At 40.6% G+C, this 21,367-nt stretch overlaps 1 protein-coding gene across 1 annotated transcript in view; it reads left to right on the forward strand.

The window, feature by feature from the left end:
- The window catches only part of LOC136480399 (cycloartenol synthase-like), a 43,511-nt gene that overhangs the window by 13,291 nt on the left and 8,853 nt on the right, over nucleotides 1–21,367 (forward strand). The window contains exons 6-15 of the mRNA XM_066477953.1: nucleotides 10,940–11,106; nucleotides 11,691–11,879; nucleotides 15,776–15,889; nucleotides 16,256–16,378; nucleotides 16,469–16,591; nucleotides 16,840–16,938; nucleotides 18,181–18,237; nucleotides 19,357–19,403; nucleotides 19,494–19,637; nucleotides 19,711–19,924. Coding sequence (XP_066334050.1) covers nucleotides 10,940–11,106; nucleotides 11,691–11,879; nucleotides 15,776–15,889; nucleotides 16,256–16,378; nucleotides 16,469–16,591; nucleotides 16,840–16,938; nucleotides 18,181–18,237; nucleotides 19,357–19,403; nucleotides 19,494–19,637; nucleotides 19,711–19,924 — 1,277 coding nt within the window. The remainder of the gene's footprint in view (nucleotides 1–10,939; nucleotides 11,107–11,690; nucleotides 11,880–15,775; nucleotides 15,890–16,255; nucleotides 16,379–16,468; nucleotides 16,592–16,839; nucleotides 16,939–18,180; nucleotides 18,238–19,356; nucleotides 19,404–19,493; nucleotides 19,638–19,710; nucleotides 19,925–21,367) is intronic.

A 21,367-nucleotide genomic window follows, 5' to 3' on the forward strand; every position in this document is an offset into this window, starting at 1 on the left:
CCGATAGTGATGGGGCATATCACAGCCAGGTCACTACCCAAACCGACAGTGATGTGCTGTAGCAGTTATGTGTTAAGTAGGATAAGATTCCATTTTGTTTCGAACTCCTCCTACTGGCGCAACGGTTAAGACCCCTCAACTTAGCCCTCGAGACCCGTGTTTGAGTCCCAAGCGGCCCAAAATTTTTTATTCTATTTTATAAATTATTACTTTATTTCGAGAAATAGCTCATCACTGCCGGTTTTGCTTGCAAACCGATAGTGATGGGGTACATCACTGTCAGGTCACTCTCCAAACCGACAGTGATGTTGTGTAGCAGTTAGGTGTTAAGTAAGATAAGTTTTCATTTTCTTTCGAACTCCTCCTACTGGCACAACGGTTAAGACCCCTCAAGTTAGCCCCCGAGACCCGTGTTCGAGTCCCAAGCGGCCCAAATTTTTTTTTCTATTTTATAATTTTTTAAGCGACCTAAAGGTCAAAAGAAAAAAGTAAATATCGTATGGCACACATCCTATAATAGTACAGCGGTTAAGTCTCTAAACTCTGCAGCCCAAGACCCACGCTCGAACCCGAGGATTGGCATAATTTTTTTAATTTTTTATATATCACTGCCAGTTTTGAAAAATAAACTGACAGTGATAACCAGTATCATTGTCGGTTTATTCTCATGAATGCTGGTTTTTTGAAACCGACAGTGATGTTTATATATATTAAAAAATTTCTTTTATATACTGAATAAATAGAAGCATATGTATTCTTATGTCGAAATGGCTTGAAATTTTTTGGCAAGCTTGTACACCCAAATTAAGACCCCACCCAGGATTTTAAGTTTTTCTGATTAGTTTTTTATTTATTATATTTTTCTGTGTGCTAAATGAGACAAAAGAGGGTGAATTTCATCTTGGACCCAATAGATTTTTTCATCCACCTCCACAAAATTCTTATCCTTAGGGCACATTAGAGACTGTGTAAAAGTTTGGCACCATTCTGGATCTTTTCGTGGGTAGACTCAGTTCAACCTATAATTAATCGATGTCGTCGCGCGGACATTCAAATAAACCTCAGAAAGTAGCAAACCATCTCCAGAAAATCCCAAACTTGGTGTTTCCTTCACACGTGGCATGTGCAAGCCTAAAAAAAGTTTGAGACGAATACGACACCGGAATGCCTATGAACCACAGAAACCTTGATAACCATGTGCATAGTCATGGTTCCATGAAAGGGCACGTGTACCTCTGTGAAGCATGTATACTCCACCTATGTCAAAATGGCTTGAATTTTTTTGACAAGCATGTATACCCAAATTAAGACCCCACATAGGATCTGAGGTTTTTCTGATCTTTTTTTTATTTATTATATTTTTCTCTGTGTCGAATGAGACAAACGAGGGTGAATTTCATCTTGGACCCAATAGATTTTTTCATCCACCTCCACAAAATTCTTATCCCTAGGGCACATTAGAGCCTGTGTAAAAGTTTGGCACCATTCTGGATCTTTTCGCGGGTAGACTCAGTTCAACCTATAATTAAACGGTGTCGTCGTGCGGAAATTTAATTAAACCTCAGAAAGTAGCAAACCATCTCCGAAAAATCCCAAACTTGTTGTTTTCTTCACATGTGGCGCGTGTAAGCCTAAGAATAATTTTGAGACCAATACGACACCCGAATGTATATTTCTAGTTGCCCAACAAATGTTACACGAATTACATGCATGACAATAATTAAACACACAAAGCCGTACATATTAAAATTAGAACCCAAATAAACTACGACCTTGAAAATCTAGCTAAATAAACATTAATTACTATCGGAATCACTACCGGGATCGATCGGGCCACGCACACTAACATGCCTTTGTAGCCATATATGGTAATTGATGTCACGGATTATGTATCCGCTTGTATCGATGAAGTCCAATGCCCGTATGAGTGCACTCTCTCGTGCCTCACAATACCAAAAGAATGGTCGGCCATAGATGTAATCTACTGAACGACCACTGCCCCTGTTAGTAATCCTTATGCAGTACTGGCATCCTTCTATAGTGAGCTGGCTGAGGTTTCCATTGCAGAAGTCCCAATCATACCTAAGTTGCTCCGTAGCTTGGTCTAGAACAGCCCACAAGCCACATGCAGCATGGGTAAGGTCCTAGAGCGCAACCTGCATGCGGAGAAAAAGAAAAAAAATTAGAGAATGTTATTACAATAATAAACAACAAATAGCCATGACTCAGGTATAAGTGATCATTTTACCACATCCACATGGTTGTAGCTCGCAAACCATTTGCTTGCTTGCGGGACGGGGATATCACCAGCATTCAAAGCAAGTGCCTTGAAGTGCGAGAAATTAGGCACATCATAGCAAATACGTTGAAGTGCCTCTAAACAGATGCGCACGGCACTTAATTGGGCGCTTATCATGTCCGGGCTCTGTATTCCCGTCCCGTGGATGTGGTTCCGATGATTTGAACCCCTCACAGGGATGGAAAAACTGAGTTCACACGTCCATAGCCGACCACTTGCATTAGATGCCGTGTTCTCGATGATGTCCGAGATAAAGAACCAGCTAAGTGCTGTTCGTAGCCAATCTATTGGGGATATAGTCTATGACATATATGCATGCAACAATGATATTAAACTAATTACACTTATTTGTTAGCATAAAAAATAAAAGATGTTAGAAAATATTTCATACAATAGCTGGAACAGGGAACCGTGGAATGACCACATTAGGAGCGAATGACTCATTGCCAGGGTGGAAACCTGGTTCTTGTGGTGGGGGAGGTCCGTTGTTCATACCACCTGATCGATAAAATGCAAAAAATATGAACATAAAATATATGCACAAAAAATTCTTCCAAGTAAAATGTGGCAACATAATTAAATATAGATCGAATGCAAGGAATAAGAATATATATAAATGTAGAATGCAAAGAAATATGAATATAAATATAGATCAAATGAATATAGATAGAATATTGGAGAAGACAACATATCAATACCATTGAAAAATGCAGGAGCCATGACCAAATCACATAGAGAGAGAGTGGATGTCTTGAGAAGTGAGAGTAAAACATGAGAAATGAGACTGAGAGAGTTCGTGGGTGGATGAGATAGATGTATGTGGCCGACAATTTGTTTTATATAGGGGGGCATGGACATCACTACCGGTTTGTTGTGAGAGGAAAACATTGTATCATGGCTGATAAGGCCTGGCTGGAACCAACATGTATGGAGAGGCTAGCTCCTGGCCGAGGGCTATTTTATAGGGGCTAGCAGTCGTGGTACATTTTTATTTCTGAACTAAAGTTGTCGGGGTAGGTGGGAGCAGTGTTCCAACTGTTGTGGTCATAGGAGCACTGTTGGCATATGAGGAGCATCTACACATCACTGTCGGTTTTAGTTTAAAAACCGACAGTGAATTGGGCCTTCTGTGTCGGTTTGAGCAACCGACTGTGATAGAAGCAATCACTGCTGGTTTTAAAACCAAAACCGGCAGTGAAGGGCCCTGCCGCCATCTTTTAGTAAAAAAATATAAAAAAGTTTGGCCCGCCTGAGATTCGAGTGTGGGTCACAGGGTCGAGAGTGCGCGGCCTTAACCGCTGAGTTAGGATAGGGAGTTCGGTTAGAATGGTTTTATTTTTTTCTTTTATCCTATCGTAATGCACTACTAAATAATAAATGCAAAATCAAAAAAGTTTGGCCCGTCTGGGATTCGAGCGTGGGTCTCAGTGTACATAGTGCGTGGCCTTAACCATTGAGCTAGGATAGGGAGTTTGTTAGTTTGCTTTTCTTTATTTATTTATTAATAGAAATAATACAGTTAGTTTATATTATAAAATAACACAAAAATTTATGTCTTGATTATTTAATTCTATGATAATTAATTAATGATCTATAATTATCAAATAATAGTGTTTGTGAACATCATCTTAATATTTGATTACATAGTCAATAATTAAATTATAGAGACACGCATAAAATATAAATTAAATATTCAGTGCGAATTATTGATACAACGTCTGTATAATGATTACATAGTTAACAATAATCTAACTATCTTTAGGTGCATCAACAATGAGGTCCTCATTGTGATCAATTCGTACGTAAGCAGGTTCGTCACCCTCTTGAAGGATAGGTAGGGGTACGTTCGCCCCGAATGGATGCATTTCCTGATAGCCCCTGTAGTCTTCTTCGTCCGTCACTCCATCGACACCGATAATCTTCCTTTTCCCTTCTAGGACTAATTTTAGCCTTTGTTTTGTCTTGTTGTCCCTTGCATAGAAGACTTGCATAACATCTCTTGCAAGGATGAAGGGGTCGTCTCTGTATGCGGTCTTAGTGAGATCAACGGTAGTGAACCCTTCGCTGTCAGTGTTGATTTCCTCGAGCCGGACCCACTGGCAGCAAAAAAGAGCTGGCTTCAATGGACCATAGGCTAGCTCTCATATCTCCTCTATGAAACCATAGTATGTCGTCTGCACGTTGCCGTTTTCATCGTGAGCATCAAAACGAACACCACAATTTTATTATGTGCTCTTTCCATCTTGCTTTTTTATATAAAATGTGAATCCATTGATCTCATACCCTTGGTACTTAAGATATGTACTCGAAGGCCCCTTGTCTAAGGCATCCAGTTGATTACCCAACTTTATTCCAAGCAAGCAACGTCGCAATCAGCTAACAAATTCCTCCTTATGTTTTTTATCCAGCCAAGCCTGTGACCTGCTCAGATATAGAGTTAGCAGCGATTGCCTATGCTCGTCAATGTATGGCATCACACCCTCGGCTTGCTAGAGAATAGCGAACTGCGCCTGTCTAAAATAAACAGGGTCATCTACTGTAATAGATTTCTCCTTGATCATTCCTTTGCCACGTAGTCTTCCCTCGTGAAGAGATTCTAGAACTCCGACCCTTTTCATGTCTAGATAATATGTGCAGAACTCAATGGCCACTTCCATTGACCATCCTTCAACCATGCCCCCTTCTGGCCTAAATCTGTTCCTAACATACCTCCTGAAAACTTTCATCAATCTTTCGAAAGGGAACATCTGATGCAGGTACATTGGGCCAAGGGCTCTAATTTGGTCAACAAGATGAATGAGCAGATGCAATGAGATATCAAAGTAAGTCGGCAACAAATGCATCTCAAGCCTAATGAGAGTTTTAGCTATGTCCCACTGCAGCTGCTCTAGTGTGGACACATCAATGACATTTTTTGAGATCACGTTGAAGAACGAGCAAAGCTTTATGATTGGGGCACGGACCTTTGGCGGGAGGATACCACACAGGGCAACAGGGAGCAGCTAAGTCATAATGACATAACAATCATGGGCCTTCATAGGGCCATAGTTGAACTTGAGTTCTCTCATGTTCACTAGCCTCTTCGGGTTTGCACAGTAGCTCATCGGGACTTTGAGTTCATTGAAGAAAGAAATAAGCGCATACTTTTCTTCCTTCTTCAATGTCCATGATGCAACTGAAAGTTTGAACTGACCATTCTCTAGCTCCATGGGATGCAGCTCCTTCTTGATTCCCAAGTGTTGCATGTCCAGACGTGTGGCTAGTGAATCCTTCGATGTCGCCCCGGTGTACATCAAGGTGTTAAGAGTGTTATCACACACATTTTTAGTGATGTGCATGGGATCAAGACAGTGGCGTACACTCAGAAATGGCCAGTAAGGTAGTTTCCATAAAACCAATTTTTTCTTCCAAACGCTCCCATCAGGCGCTGCTACTGCATTGTCCCCTTCCCAAGGACAACATCCAGTTTGTTGAGTTCTCAAAGTATCGCAGGCCCGTCTCGATATTTTGGAGCTAAGCATTTCTCAATAGTACCATTGAAATCTTTTCTGTTCCTATGATAAGGGTGATCCTTAGGTAGGAACCTACGGTGTCCCATATAAACTATCTTTGAGTTATTTGGCAGATTTACCGCATCGGTGTCGTCCAAGCACTCGACACATCCAGTATAGCCTTTTGTCTTCTATCCAGACAATGAACCTCGACCTGGCAGGTTGATGATTGTAGCGATAAGTACTCCCTTGATCGTGACATGTTCCTTTTTGTACTCGTCCCAAACATCCGTCATACCCTTTTCAAACATCTCCACTAGTTCAACGATCACTGGTTCTAGAAACACATCGATGTCATTCCTAGGTTGTCTTGGCCCTTGGATCAGTAGTGGCATCTGGATGTATGACCGCTTCATACAGACCCAAGGTGGAATGTTGTATATACAGAGCGTCACTGGCTAGGTGCTATGATTGCTTCTAACCTGATCGAAAGGATTCATCCCATCTGTGCTCAAAGCAAACCAAAGGTGCCTTACCTCTCCACCGATGTCCTTATTGATAGTCCTCTAGTCATGCCCATCGGCGGGGTGCCTCATCATTGTATCTTTCTTACACTCTTTGCCTTGCCAGCGCAACAGCTTGGCTGACTTTGCACATGCAAACAACCTATGCACCCGGGGAGCTATAGGGAAATACCAAACAACCTTTACGGGACCTCCTCTGGTCTTGGTACCCTCATCTGATGGCCCTTCCTTGTACCATGGAGCTCCACACTTGGGGCACTTGTCCAAGTCTTTGTATTTTTCTCCATGGTACAATATGCAATCATTGGAACACACGTGGATTTTATCAACCTCGAGGCCAATGGGGCAGATCATTTGCTTGGCCATGTATGTCTTTTCTGGCAACTCATTTTTTTTCTGGGAGCATTTTCCTTATTATACCTAACAACTGATTGAAGCCTTTATCGCTCAATCCGTTTGTCGATTTGAACTCTAACAGCATGATGTCGGCTTCCAGTTTGCTCATTGGACAATCCCTATACAATGGTGTTTTGCCATCTTGTCTCATTTTCTCTAGCTTTCTCAGCTGTCTTTCACTAAAACATCCGGTCTCTATATTACGTAGTAGCAGAGAAATGCCATCATTATCCTCGGTGTCGTCAGCTAGCATGTTCCTAAACACATTATTAACTGTGGGCATAGGTTCCATGTTGACACCGGATTCCTCGTCACCATCGTGGATGGCTACGTTAGGCATGTCGACATGATCATTGTTTTCCTACAGAACATTCACACCAACCTCGCCATGCATAGTCCATATCATATAGTTTGACATGAATCCCCTAGTAATTAAGTGCGATCGTAAAGACTCAATTTAACGAAAGTTCCTTTGATTCTTGCAATCTTTGCATGGGCAGAAGACAGGGTTCCCATTCCCAGCATGGGCTTCGGCGATAAACTGGCTGATGCCATGCATGTACCGCTTATCCGTTCGGGACAAATGCATCCACTCTTGATCCATCTCTGCACAAAAAAATACTGAGACATTAATTACAAAGAATTAATAAGAAATCGAGCTTCATGAACAACAATTGTAGCTCGAAAGTACCATTTTTGAAAAATATTATTGTACACTAATTATTGGAAAATTGAAATTGGTAGCCCTAGCCTTGTAAATTGAAAATTATAGTAAAAAACAATTATTGCACAATATTGAAGAACAACTATTCTACTCTACTTCTAAGAACTAATTATAGCATCACATACTAACAATGATGATCTTGACCACCATGGAATAATTAGCCATTAATTTAAATGTGTTCATAGACACCAACCGTTTGGATGATAGATTCACTACATTTTTGAGCCTTGCACAAATGTCCAATTGGAACAGTGCTCTCTAGAATGGAGAAAGAAGTAGAATGAGAATCAAGCAATGTAGCCATCAAAACAAAGCTAATTAAGCAACTAAATCAAATGAGTGGATATTTGTTACTAACCTTAAAGCAAAAAGATCAAGTCATTCTTCAAAATCCAAGCGCTAGCTTCATAGTGAAGAGCAGCCGCAACAATGGAGGGAAGGGCCCAAACACGTGCCTCTGTTCTTGGGATGAAAGAGAGGAGGAAGAAGAGGACGGCTATAGCCTTTTTGTGCTGTAGGCTTATCACCATCGGTTCTTCGCTAGAACCGACCGTGATAGAGCCCAATCACTGCCGGTTTGTGGCTTTAACCGGCAGTGATGAGTGGCCGCCAAAATACTATCGGTTCAAGCCACAAACCGGCAGTGATGTGGTGCTTCACTGCCGGTTTTAACACAGCCCCAATCATTTTCTCATTTTCGAGCTCATAATCGGCAGTGAAGGTACATCACTGCCGGTTCTCACAAATCCAGTTGTGATGAGGCTGGCAGTGATGTCCAAATCTGGCGTAGTGTTTAACCTATTTTTTTATCATGGGGATCCAATCAGGAGGGCTAAAAGTGAGCAAATGGCTCAAATCTAAGCTAATTTTTTTTGCTCCCAAAGGGGGCCCTAAACTGAGCTAAAGTGCCTCAGGGTGGGCGCTGGATGCCCCATACCCCCACTCACCCATCCACCCCCACTGCTCTCTTCCATCCATTCCCTACTCGCGAAACCCTATCCCTCTCGCCCGAGGGCACCCAACACTGCCGCTGTCACCCCTCTCGCTCGAGCTCCTCCGCCACCGCCCAGATCCAGCTCTCCTCCCAGCCGCCAGATCCAGATCCGTGTGGCGCAGATGGACGGCTACAGCGACGACAGCACCAGGGATTTCTTCTCCCAGCCAGATCCGTGCTCCCCCACCGATGGCTTCGACATGTTCTCCGATGAGGTGAGGACTTGTTCGGGCTCGGGCTCTGTCCATGGTCCCCGGATGGGCATTGAGGCACTCGACCTCAACTCGCAGGCAGAAGGCTGGCCTCATATGGCGGCGTACCAGGGCATTTTGAGGTCAGGCAGGGGAAATGGAGGCAACGCCGGCATCATGGGCCCCCGCCCCCTCCACCCCGAATTGGTAGAGGAGGCGGCAATCGAACCCTTGGTTTACGCGTGGCTCGCAGCAGCAGTGGAGGTGGCGCCATGCCCGGCCGCGTTGGAGGATTTTGTTGAAAGTGCCAAGTTATCCAATGCCAAAGCAAAGACAAATAATTGTAGCATGCATGGCACTTCATAATTTTATTAGAAAGAGTCATATTGCGGACAAGGACTTTGATCGTTGCGACCGTGATGAGAACTATGTTCCTCCTGAAACATCAACCTCTCAACCACCAACACGGAGTACTCGACCAAGGGACAAAGATCGAAACATGAATGCATTCCATGATCAAATAGCCAATGGTTTGTTCTATAGATCATAGCGAGTGTGTTTGATTTCTTGTATGGACTAGGACCATTGGGTTGTGTAAGTGAAATATTTGGCTTCTGCATGCATGGCGACCAGCAGGAACAGCAGAGAGTTCCTAGCCGGCGCCCAGCAGAGAGCATGCCCAGCAGAGGCCGGCGCCCAGCATGTGCATGGAGTCATTAAATGAGGGACAAATCAGTCATTGTTTGATGAAAGTCTAAAGTTTAGCCCATGGATCAAACAGCCTAGCAGGAATAAAGTTTAGGGGCTAAAGTTTAGCCCATGTACTACTGATTCAAACAGCACCTTAGTCTTCACAGATTCCACCAAGCCGGAGCACAAAGAACTTCACCAAGTCCTTTGTCTCATCAAAGCTCTCGGCTCCGTAAAGGGAGCAGTATGTCAGAATCTTAGAAGCAACAAGCGGCTGGGCTGCCTCACATGCTCGCTGTAGGCCAAAGGATAATTCCTGCAGCTAAGACACATGCGGGAGATTAGGTCTTGGGGGAAGAGAAGTCACTGGTGCCGAGGTTCTGTGCCTGAGAGTCATCTGCAGGGTTGATCCGATTATGTGGACAATGGAGGACAATGACAATGTCATGCGGGCAAGTAGTGTCGTCTTCATGTCCATGCGTGTTCATTTGGGCAGCCATGACTTCCGACATTTGCTACATAATCGGCTCTCTAGAAATCAGGCATGTATAATTTGAGCATGCCTTGATAGATTTTAGCCATTGAAAGCAATAACTCTGAAGACCTGTGATCCGTGCACCGGATACCTTGACGTCATAGATCATAAGTGCATATGGGAAGGCCAACAATGCACATATAAATGGCCCCGTGTTTTCTTATTTCTAATTTTTCATTTCATAGTGTCTTAGCTTCGTTTAACATCTTTTGATGCAACTTACTAATTAGTAGTTTTGAGGCATAAGTGCAACCATGGTTTATGCATTGACGATGCTTTTTGAATTAGTTTATTTCCCTTAAACGTTGTTTAAATAATCAACCTTTGTTTGTCCTACCAGTTCATCAAGATTACAAAACCACATTATAACATGATTTTCTAACACAAAATCCTATATTTCTTACTCATATTCTCCTCCTAAAAAGTCTATAGAATACCCATAGCAATGCGCGGGGTATCATGTAGTATCATAAGTATATTGGACATTAATTATTTCATAAATAATTTTTATTAGGTGTAACACATTGGTATATGTGCGTCAAGTAATGTTGAAGGTTAAAGAGAGTTGACCGGTGAGATCTTATCTATTACGAAATAAGGAGTTCTGGATATTGCATCAAATGTTTAATATCTAAACACTCTTGACAACAAAACAAGATATATGTCTAGGTATCAGAGAATTATTTGTAATAAACAAACAAAAGGAGAAAAAGTTGAAGAAAAACAATACAATTGGCCACATTGCTTGTACTTGTTGGCCCTTGTGCCTGACCATCATGTGTGTGTGGGGGAGTGGGGACCACAAATACTTTTAGAAGATTATTCATAAAAGCATAGTTTGTCTTAATGTGCTTACAATTAATCATAGTGTAACTTTTATAAATAATGGTCCAACTGCCAATGATATTATATCTTTAGGTTTTGTTTGGTGTATGGTTCTGACATTAGAAGGAGCTAAAAAACCCAAAATTGTTTATTTGTGTGCACAACGTATTTATCTAGTACAATATTTTTATTACTATAATATGATGATAAGTAGTATCTTTTAGGCCATTCCTTATTGGCATGCTATTATTCATTAACAAAATATTGTAGGTCGAATGTGGTGTCATTGCAGAGCGGTTTATTTGCCTATGTCTTGCATCTATGGAAAGAGGTTTGTTGGTCGTATCACACCACTTGTCTTGGAATTGAGAAATGAACTTTATGAAGACCCGTACAATCTGATTGATTGGAACAAGGCTCGAAACCAGTGCGCAAAGGTTTGTTGGAAAAACTACCTGGCTAGCATTAAAAATATTAATCCAATTCACACATCTATTTTAGACAGCTGGATCACAAGAAATTTTTATTTTTAATGATTGGTCATAATCTATTTGTTGATTTACCATAATGAAATTTGAGATTTAGTACAACTCCATCAAGTGATTTACTATGACATTATGGTAGATATCATCATGAGTCATAGTAACACATATATCATAAATATATATTCATAATATCATAAATTAGTACAATCATTATTATAAATCTAGATGGACATAGAGTACATACACAATATAGTCAAACCTTTGAATATGAGGTCTTGAACAAAAAAATATCGTGATTATTTCTAAATAGACACTTCGATACATATGTAATCACTTCTCACAAATGGATGCTGAAGTATTTTTTATACCATTCACAAAGTTACTACAAGAAAGAGAAATGATTTGAGATGTTATTCTAGTAAAACTTAAAACAAATATTAATTTTTCTCCTTTTTTGCATCATTTATGAGTTAAATTTTAGGATACAATGTTTTTCTGAAAATCTAAGTGATGTTTGTATATTCTTTGTCCTTTAGGAAGATTTGTACTATCCGCATCCATTTCTTCAGGATGTCTTATGGGCCACTCTCCACAAGTTTGTCGAACCAGTTATGATGCATTGGCCTGGGATCAAATTTAGGGAGATTGCTTTGCGCACTGCCATGCGCCACATTCACTATGAAGATGAAAACACTCGATATATTAACCTTGGTCCTGTAAACAAGGTAAACTATGGACTATGATTATGTGTTGATTCTTTATAGAAGAAAGTATACATAGTTTTGTTTTTTTACATTTCTTGCCAGAAGTCAAGGACATTATCACATTATATTACAAACAAATTAAATTTATGTTTTCATATCCAAAGGCTGTACTCTAGCACTGTAATACCCCATCTGAAAGGATCTACATGGCTAGAAGGGGGTGAATAGCCTATAAAAAATTCTTCTACAAAAGCACAAGACTAGAGCAAAGTTGATTAGTACAACAACCAACCCTAATAGCCACTACTTGCTCTAGCACTGCTTCACCCAAGAAAGTCCATACACAACTCTAGTAGCAAATGATTTCTAATCTAAATCACTACACCACACAAAGTTACTAGCTACACTAAGCTACTCTAGCCAGCTAAACTAGTGAGCAAATAAGAACTACCTACTCTACTACTAAAGCTACAACAAACTAGAGAGCTACTCTATCAAGCAACTACTACACAAGCAATAGATATGAATGTCAATGCAAGTGAAAGTAGTAGCAAACCACTTAGGGCAAGAGATCAACCCAATGATTTATCTTCATGGTTCGGTTGCTTACTGGCAAACTACATCCATGTTATGGCATGTCCCCAAGTAATGATTCACGTGCTACATGACAAACTAGACCCATAACTTTGGTAGTGCCGCAAGAATCAACCACAAGGTGCACTCTAACTAGCCACGAGCATTTCACTAGAGTATCCATTTGCAACTCCGTGAGGTGGGATCAAAACCTCTTAGAAAACACCAATTGGAGATAGCAAACGATCACCAACACTCCCCTCAACAACCATAGCTGCTCCAAGCCATCTAGGTGACGGTAACTACCAAGAGTAACAAAAATAAGTGCAGACCAAATGAAGAACTAGTGCCACCCGATGCAAATCAACAAAGCAAATGCACTAGACTCTCCCAATCTCACTTTGGATCAAGCACAAGTCAAGAGATGAGTTGGACGTGTTTTTGGTGGCTCACAAGTGTGTTAGAATGCTTACAATGCCAAGAGAGATCTAAAGAGCCAGTCAACACATATAAATAGCACCCCTCCAAAAACTAGCCGTTGGGCTAGCTGAGTGGGTAGTCTGTGTAGGCACCGGATTGGTCCGGAGCCTGCAAGACCCCCACCACTAGACTATGAGCTATGTTATACAGCCTTCAGAGCGCATAGTCTGGTGTCTAATTAGTGTACACACCAGACTAATCCGGTGGTAGCTCAGCGTATGTCAGCAAAAACTAGCCATTAGCTACTCCAATGGTCACATGTAACGCATGATCTGGTGCAGCCCCTAGTGGACCACCGAACTAATCTAGTGTCCACCAGAGAGGTTCCAATAAGGGTTTTAGGCGATCGGATTGGTCTGGTACTTCACAATGAACTGATTCGGTAAGTGCTATGAAAATTCCCCTCTAGAACAGTGCTAATGGATGGTCTGGTCCTGTCAGTGAGCTGACCATCGGACTAATTCGATGGCTAACCCTAGCCACTGTGAGGTCTTCCTGGCACCCAACTACATAGCTTATAGTCCAGCGTCCTCTGCAGGGCATCATCATACTAATCCAGTGTCAACAGAGGCACCCCAATTAGCTCTATTTCAAACTCTTTTTCAAATGCACTAACTTCCAAATGTTGTCCAACATGACAACAACTCCTTTGGCCCGAAGTTAGCATTTTCAAATATTTTCAAACGAATTTCACTTGCATCTCACCGTGTCACTAGGTCTAATGCATATGCAAAGTCATTTAACACCTAGTGGCACTTAGATAACCGATTAAGCTTTAGAGCTCCCCTCTTAATAGTATGGCTATCTATCCGAAATCCGACCACACACTCTATTGTGTCTCGACCGGCAAAACAAGAATCCCTAGCATATACTTTTGCCTTCAATTCAACAAGGGGTTTTGTTTTCTCTTTGTTCTTTTGCAAGTGTGAGCTTGTTCCAATTGGATTGATCACCCTGCATCCATCTCCAAGCCTTGCTCACCTCCTCAGTGCGGACCTAACCAAGCTTATCAAGACATAGAAAATTAAAAGGTTAGTCCACTAGTTGTCTGAATTACGAAAACTAAACATAGGGCTTTCACTGTCTCGTTAGAGACCTATAGTAGTAGTGAAGTTGGCCTATGAGGCCCATGTCTGGTTGTAGTTGGTGGGTTTAGTACCACCTTGGAAATTTAGGAGAGTGAAGGCTAGCTTATAATCCTTGTCGTTCCATACATAGCACATTCGGGTTTATCCTTTTACATGAAGCGAGGACAAAAGTGTAAGAGAAGTGCTACGCGTATGCGGGCCCATTCCACATGAGGAGCTGGGCCATAGGAAGATTTGTGACACGGGGTGTTACAAGCACTTACATTCAACAAAATGAATAATGCAAACTCTAAAATCTTAGAAGATGCCATAACATTGCCATATATCGATGTAGGATGTCATAGCTTTGGAAGTGTTCATGTAAAACTAGAGAACTAGGACAACATAATGCCTAATAACATATTATAAAACCCTTGCCATAGATCTTTGCTTTCCAAATGGGTCAAAAAGGGCAAACCAATTGCTCACATATAGCGTAACAAACTATAAAACCCTTGCCATAGTTCTTTGCTTTCCAAATGGGACAAGAAGGGCAAAGCAATTGCTCATTGATGCTATGGCATATGCTTAAGGTCTACCCAATTATTCTTCCAACTTCATCCTCTCTCTTTCAAAGAGAGTAAAGTGGTACATGAGCGGATTGACTGACAAACCCCTCGACCTTTTATTTCTCGTATTTCTAAAGAGAGAAACGACCGTCCTCAATTGCATGTTGGCACCCCACTCTTACTCTCTACGTCATACGAATAAATCCTTCCAAAACATCTTGAAAATAGGCTATGATGAAAAATGCTCTTGCATTGATATTGGGGGCTTCAAGTAAATGTCATTAGTGACAGGTCTAAAATGAGATAAAACAAACTGAAAACTTTAGGCCTGTGAAATATGGACCTTTTGCTTAACTCTAACAGAAAAATGGTTTTTTGCCTTGGTCACTTAAGTTAATATTTTATTAGCGCCTGCCAAGATTTGAACTCGAGACCTATGACCATGATTCCATATTGAGTTGCATACTCTAACTAGTTCGACACAAAAGTTTAAACACTAGTATTTATACGTTGTACCGGCCTATTACCACTTTTAGTTTTTTTCACCATTGTATTGTCATGACAACTCCTACTCGCACCATCCTCTCCTATTTATGCAACATTACCAGCTGTGTCAGAAACTCGGAACTATGAATGCTTCCACAACACATGGAGCTAGCTTTCTGATACTAAATGTTACCATTTCAGCTAATAATTCAGTAGCTTTTTTACTCCTGCAACCATTGCAAGCTCTATGACAAAATATCTCTGTAGCCATAACATTTTATTGGTAAAATAGGTATATGTCTGCGGCTGAGGAAATTTTGAATATTTTGCTTTATTTGCAAACTATTGTCCTCAGTAACAGTGTATACATATATTCAATTATGCCAAACTACAAAAACTTTAACCAAAAAAACTGTGGAATTATTTTCTGTTTTGTTCTTCTTTAACAGTTAACATGTTAGACAAATGACAACGCCGGCTCATAATGGACACCTTGAAATTACTCAATCAACTTACCCTACAACTTTAGTTGCCTTACCATTTCTCTGCTTTGCCACTTTAGCGGGACCATTACTTCTTCTTCTTGGCATTCTAATCCTATTCTGCTATTCGTATGTCTTAGGTAAGGAACTTTTGTTAGAAGTGTGTGCCTTAGTGACTAGATTAGTATAATATTTCTCAATTGTTTCCTATAAGCTTGTTCCATGAATCGCTACCAGATATCAAATAACTTTATACACAGGTAATGAATATGCTTGCTTGTTGGATTGAAGATCCAAAATCAGAGGCATTCAAACTCCATGTTCTCCGAATTTATGATTATTTATGGCTTGCTGAAGATGGTATGAAAATGAAGGTAACCATTGCTGAATCTTTTCTCATGAAACTGAGAGTTTTTAGTTACACCAAAGTCTTATTATGATGGCCAATGGTGCAATTATCAAGGCATTCAAGCATCCATGCATGCATCATCCAGTCCTCATTTGTCCATGCGTGATTATAAACATTATATGTTGATGGCTACATATTGTGCCTTAGGCGCAAAAAACAATCACAAACTGCAGCACAAACATGCTTGATTTAACTCTAGTTTTAGGTGGCTTGACTGTTAACTCAACTAATGACTAACATGGAAAATGACAGGGTTACTCCTATTGTCAGTTTTGTTGATTTTTCTTTAGCAAACTAAAAGGGATTCATCTTCTCTGTTCTATTAATGTAGGGCTATAATGGCAGCCAGCTGTGGGATGCAGGTTTAACAGTTCAGGCAATTGTGAGGACCAACCTCATTGAAGAGTTTGGTCCAACTCTTAAACTAGCGCATGCCTTTATTAAGAATTCACAGGTACATACATGCTATTAGCATGGAGACCTAGACTTCTGTCTGTGAAAGGTAGATTTCACTTGGCATACTTATTAACTTCCTATTCTTTAGATCCTTGACAATTGCCCTGGAGATTTGAACCAGTGGTATCGGCACATGTCAAAAGGTGGATGGTCATTTTCTACAGCTGATCATGGTTGGTCTGTATCAGATTGCACTGCAACAGGACTAGAGGTGAATATAGCTCATTAGTATATGACAAAGAAGATTTTTCTCTCTTATTTATTTTCTTCACCATCTTGATCAAAAACTTTCGGTGCACATTTATAAGAATACACAGTATATATATATATCTTTAATATGCGTAATATTTAGTGCTTGTCATATATTGAGATTTCTATGATGGTATTCTGGAATCACATAAAGCTCATTGTCATATACTCTGGTTAATTTTTTCTGTTGTAATTTTCTCTTACCTACAGGCAGCTCTATTGTTATCAATGATTTCTCCTCAAATAGTTGGTGAGCCGATGGAAGTTGACAGAGTTTATGATGGTGTAAATTGTCTCATTTCTCTTATGGTAAGCATCTTTCAAGTTTTTGCCTTTCATTCTGCATAAGTTGCAAGTTGTAGGATCAGTTTTTGCCCCACATGTTTACAGTTTTAAATGTAGGGTGCATTGTTCAGAATATCCCTACTCAGTCCTTGGGGTTGTTGCATTAATGCAATATTAAAATTTTTAACATTTCCTGTTAGTCAGATTATAACTTGCTATTTTTTAAACAAAAGGTAGCTCTATTAATCTCAAACAGTTGCATCAAGGTGGCACAATCGATCTAAGACCACTCAAGGTTTTTGCATAGCTATTATACAGACAACCTATGATTATTGAAGTATAACAACATGACATCATGCCGTAATGAGCTACAACCCACATCATAATATTCAATTCCATGCACGACCGTAGCAACACATGGACCATAAAAAGGTCCTCCTAAAGAAACAGCTACAAGAAGAAACGGTACTCAAAGCGTGCCACTGTTGCTATGATCCAACCACAATTGGTTCTCACCCAAAAAGATCAATTCATCGAACTCTAGACACCATCAAGGAAGCTAAAATAATGCCACCATTGCTAGGTACAACCAACTAAGGCCACACCTAGAGATTTCTCCCTGGAGTTGAGGAACCGGCACCTAAACTGACACCACCAAATCCAAGTTCCCCAATACCGCCTCTCAAAATTGTTTCCTGTCAATCCTGCCATGCCTTCCTGTCTTGGCTAACTATAATCGGACGCCACATGTCCAAAATACATAGGATCCATCTAGAGACAGAACGAGACATCCGAATACGAGATTCCATGAGTCGATGCCAAGTGACTCCAGACTCTAGGTAGGTACGGAAGTCTATGACTATAGATGAGGATGCCATTGCGAGGACTGGCTGCATAAATAGTCAACCAAGATCAAACCATTGAAGATGAGCAGTACGACAACTGACTGCATCTTGAACACTGACGCCAGTGATTTCCCGTTTGGAGTATATTAAATGCCTCCACATCAGCTCTAGAGGATGGGATAATGCTAACTTTTTTTACAGTTGAAAGAACTTGACATGTAGTTACAGCAGAACTTTGACATTCATTTCTCTTAGAACACAGCTTGAAGGGGAAGCAACAACCCAACTTAAAATTATTCATTAAGATTTGATTTTTTTGTGATGTTTCCTTAATTATCTGTGATTTCTCTTTGGTGTTATCTTTCAAATATTTCTATCCGAGGAGCTGTGTCTTATATGTCTGTCTTAATTTACCTTGCAGAATGATAATGGTGGATTTGCAACATTTGAACTCACAAGGTCATATGCATGGTTGGAGGTCAGTTAATCAATTTCTTTCTAGATCATCCTTGCTTCTTTATCATGTGCCAACACTGTATTGCCTAGCGGCATGCACCCTAGTTGAGTGGGACACTAGCCAAAGTTCAAATCCCGATGGCAAGAGAAAAGAGAGAAAGATCCCCTCACTAGCAATATGAAAATAGTGGCAAGGGATAATTGTAGTGACCGTTAGCCGAGGAGGATAGGAGGTCATGGTCGGCTCTAGGGCAGCCCTATAGGACGATGCTAGGGTTTATGGTTTTTTTTGGCTCGTGCATGTAGTTAATGCTTCTTCTTAATTATAATGTCTCTGGGAGGCTGTTTCCTAGCCTAACAGTATCATAGGTCAACTTTTTCTGTGCTTTCTTAGGTGTTCAAGATTGAAAGAGAGAGGCGCATGGTTGTAGTACATCACAGCCATCTATGTGCGTAGAAAGAGAATAGCACGTGAAATATAGAGATATTAATGTAGAAACACATTTTTGACCTATCTTAATGTAGAAACGACACTGGAGGCCAGCTAATCAGTGATTCAAGCAGAGTTAGTTACGATCATTTCCAAAATTTATTGGACTCTCGCCACGGATTCATCCATAATCCAAACGGGACATAAGTCCTGTCAAACTTATCTGTCTCAACAAACACTATGCATCCATCATCTTTTTCGCGAACAAGCCCATGGTGGCCGGCCTGTATTTCATTAAGAGGATGAAGGATGTGTTACAGGGTTGTTAGCATGACACAAACCATAGACACCGATTGGTGATCCACACCCGTCATGCCAACGTCCAGCTAGTTCCATAAAACAATTATACGGCAAACAAATTTGCGACTAAAAGCACTCTACAGACATGCATCCATCATCTCTGATGACCGATATGGAAGATTCCAATAGTGCATTTTCTTCCATTCTTTAGTATGCTAGGTTGATACGTTATTTTCTAAATAAATATTCAGGGTATTACAATAACTATCTTAAAATTGTGTATAAGTAAACTAGCACATATCTGCTCCATTCATTGATTATATGCATTATTGAATAGGGTAGCAACATTTATCCATGTGGATTGTTAATTGAGTTCTATCTGTACTGACATATTTTTTATCTCAAATTCAGCATATTAATCCTTCTGAGACCTTTGGGGGCATAATGATTGATTACCCGTAAGCTGCAATAACCCTTTAGTTTTCTTATACTGCTTTATTAGAAATAACAAAACAAAACACAAACAAAATGCACAACTGGATTGACAGGTATGTTGAATGCACATCATCATCAATTCAAGCCCTAGCTTTATTTAAGAAACTCTACCCAGAGCACCGCAGGAAAGAGGTCGACAACTGTATCAGCAAGGGTGCAGATTTCATTGAGAGCATACAAAGAAACGATGGTTCATGGTCAGCATTTAATTCGGACACCATGAGATTACGCCACTTCCTCAGCATACTTACCAATATGTATTTCCAACAGGTACGGCTCTTGGGGCGTCTGTTTCACCAACGCCACATGGTTTGCAGTGTTTGGATTAGTTTGTGCTGGCCGGACGTTCAAGAACAGTTCTGCAATAAAAAAGGCATGTGAGTTTCTATTATCAAAAGAGCTTCCTTCCGGTGGCTGGGGAGAGAGCTATTTGTCATGTCAGGACAAGGTAACTTCACTACCGGAAACCGGCTCTTTGCCGAGTGTTTTTATGTTTGCCGAGTACATTTCCTCGGGCACTCGGCAAACAAGCTCTTTACCAAGTGATATGAAAAAAACACTCGGCATAATAATTGTACTTGGCAAACAAACTCTTTGCCGAGTGCTGCAAAAAAAGACTCGGCAAAGAAGTAAGTTTGCCGAGTGTTTTTTATTTTTTGCACTCAGCAAAGAAGTAAGTTTGCCGAGTGTTTTTTTTGGCACTCGGCAAAGAAATAAGTTTTTTTCCCTCTTGCAACCTTGAAACTTTTTCTACACACCACATATAACATGTGGTACTCCATGTTAAAATTTGGTATATTTCTAGATCTGTTTGCTATATTTAATTAATTTATTGCATTTCAAGCAATTTTTTGAATCAAGTCAAATTTGAACTGCAAGTGATTCAAATAATAGAATAAAATGAGTAGAAAAATAATATTCATGTTATTGAGTCCAGTGTGAGGCCTTACCCGGGAAATGAAAAGAAATTTCGAACATATTGTGCAGGAAACACGACCACGAACGTGTGGATGAATGATTTTTAAATTCTAAAAAACGCAAACGAAGTCTGAAAATCATGAGATTTGTCATGATGTGATGATATTATATGTGGAGGCTGTGGTAAAAAATTGAGAAGGTTTCGCACAATTTGTCACGTACAATGTTTATAGACCGAAGCATCCCAGAAGAAAAATCATAGCGTTGAGAAGGAATCAGTAAGATTTGGAGTCAAAGTCACGGTCGAATTGGGGTTTGACTTCAAAACTTTTTGTATAGGCAATAGAGAACATAGATTGTTTCATGTGAAATTTTGGTATTTTTTTTTGATCCGTTTAATAATTTTAATTTATTAAGTGCAATTATAGAATTTTCAATGATATAAATTAAATTTGAGCTGTAACTGCATAAAATAATGGAATCATATTTGTAGAAAAATCATATATATATATATATATACTGTTGAGTCAATTTGACAATGTATTTTCAAAGTACATCGAACAAAAAAAGGAAAAACACGTTATGAAAACAAGGAAATAAAAAAATAACTAATATATTTGCCGAGTGCCCCAAACCTTGACACTCGCCAAAGCCATCTTTGCCGAGTGTCCTAGCTCCACACTCGACAAACTCAACACTTTATAAACTTAAGAAACTGTTCCGCCACGTTAGCGATTCCACGTCTTCAAAATCGAGCTCTCCCATGGCTCGAACCTCCTCTCCCTGGATCCCTCCCCCTCTTATCCCTTCCCTCTCCATCTCTCCTTATCCATTCACTCTCACCTCATCTTCCAAGGGGCAAGGGGCAGGAGGGCGGCGGCGGGCACGGGACACCGGCCGCGGTGGGCAGTGCGACACGGCGGCAGGAGGCGGCCGAGGCCGATGGCCGTGGCGGCGCGGGCAGGGCGGCGCGAAGAGCGTGGGACACGCGCGGGGCGGTGCGCGGCAC

This window comes from Miscanthus floridulus, chromosome 9 (assembly GCF_019320115.1).
Source record: "Miscanthus floridulus cultivar M001 chromosome 9, ASM1932011v1, whole genome shotgun sequence".
Classification (NCBI taxonomy): domain Eukaryota; kingdom Viridiplantae; phylum Streptophyta; class Magnoliopsida; order Poales; family Poaceae; genus Miscanthus; species Miscanthus floridulus.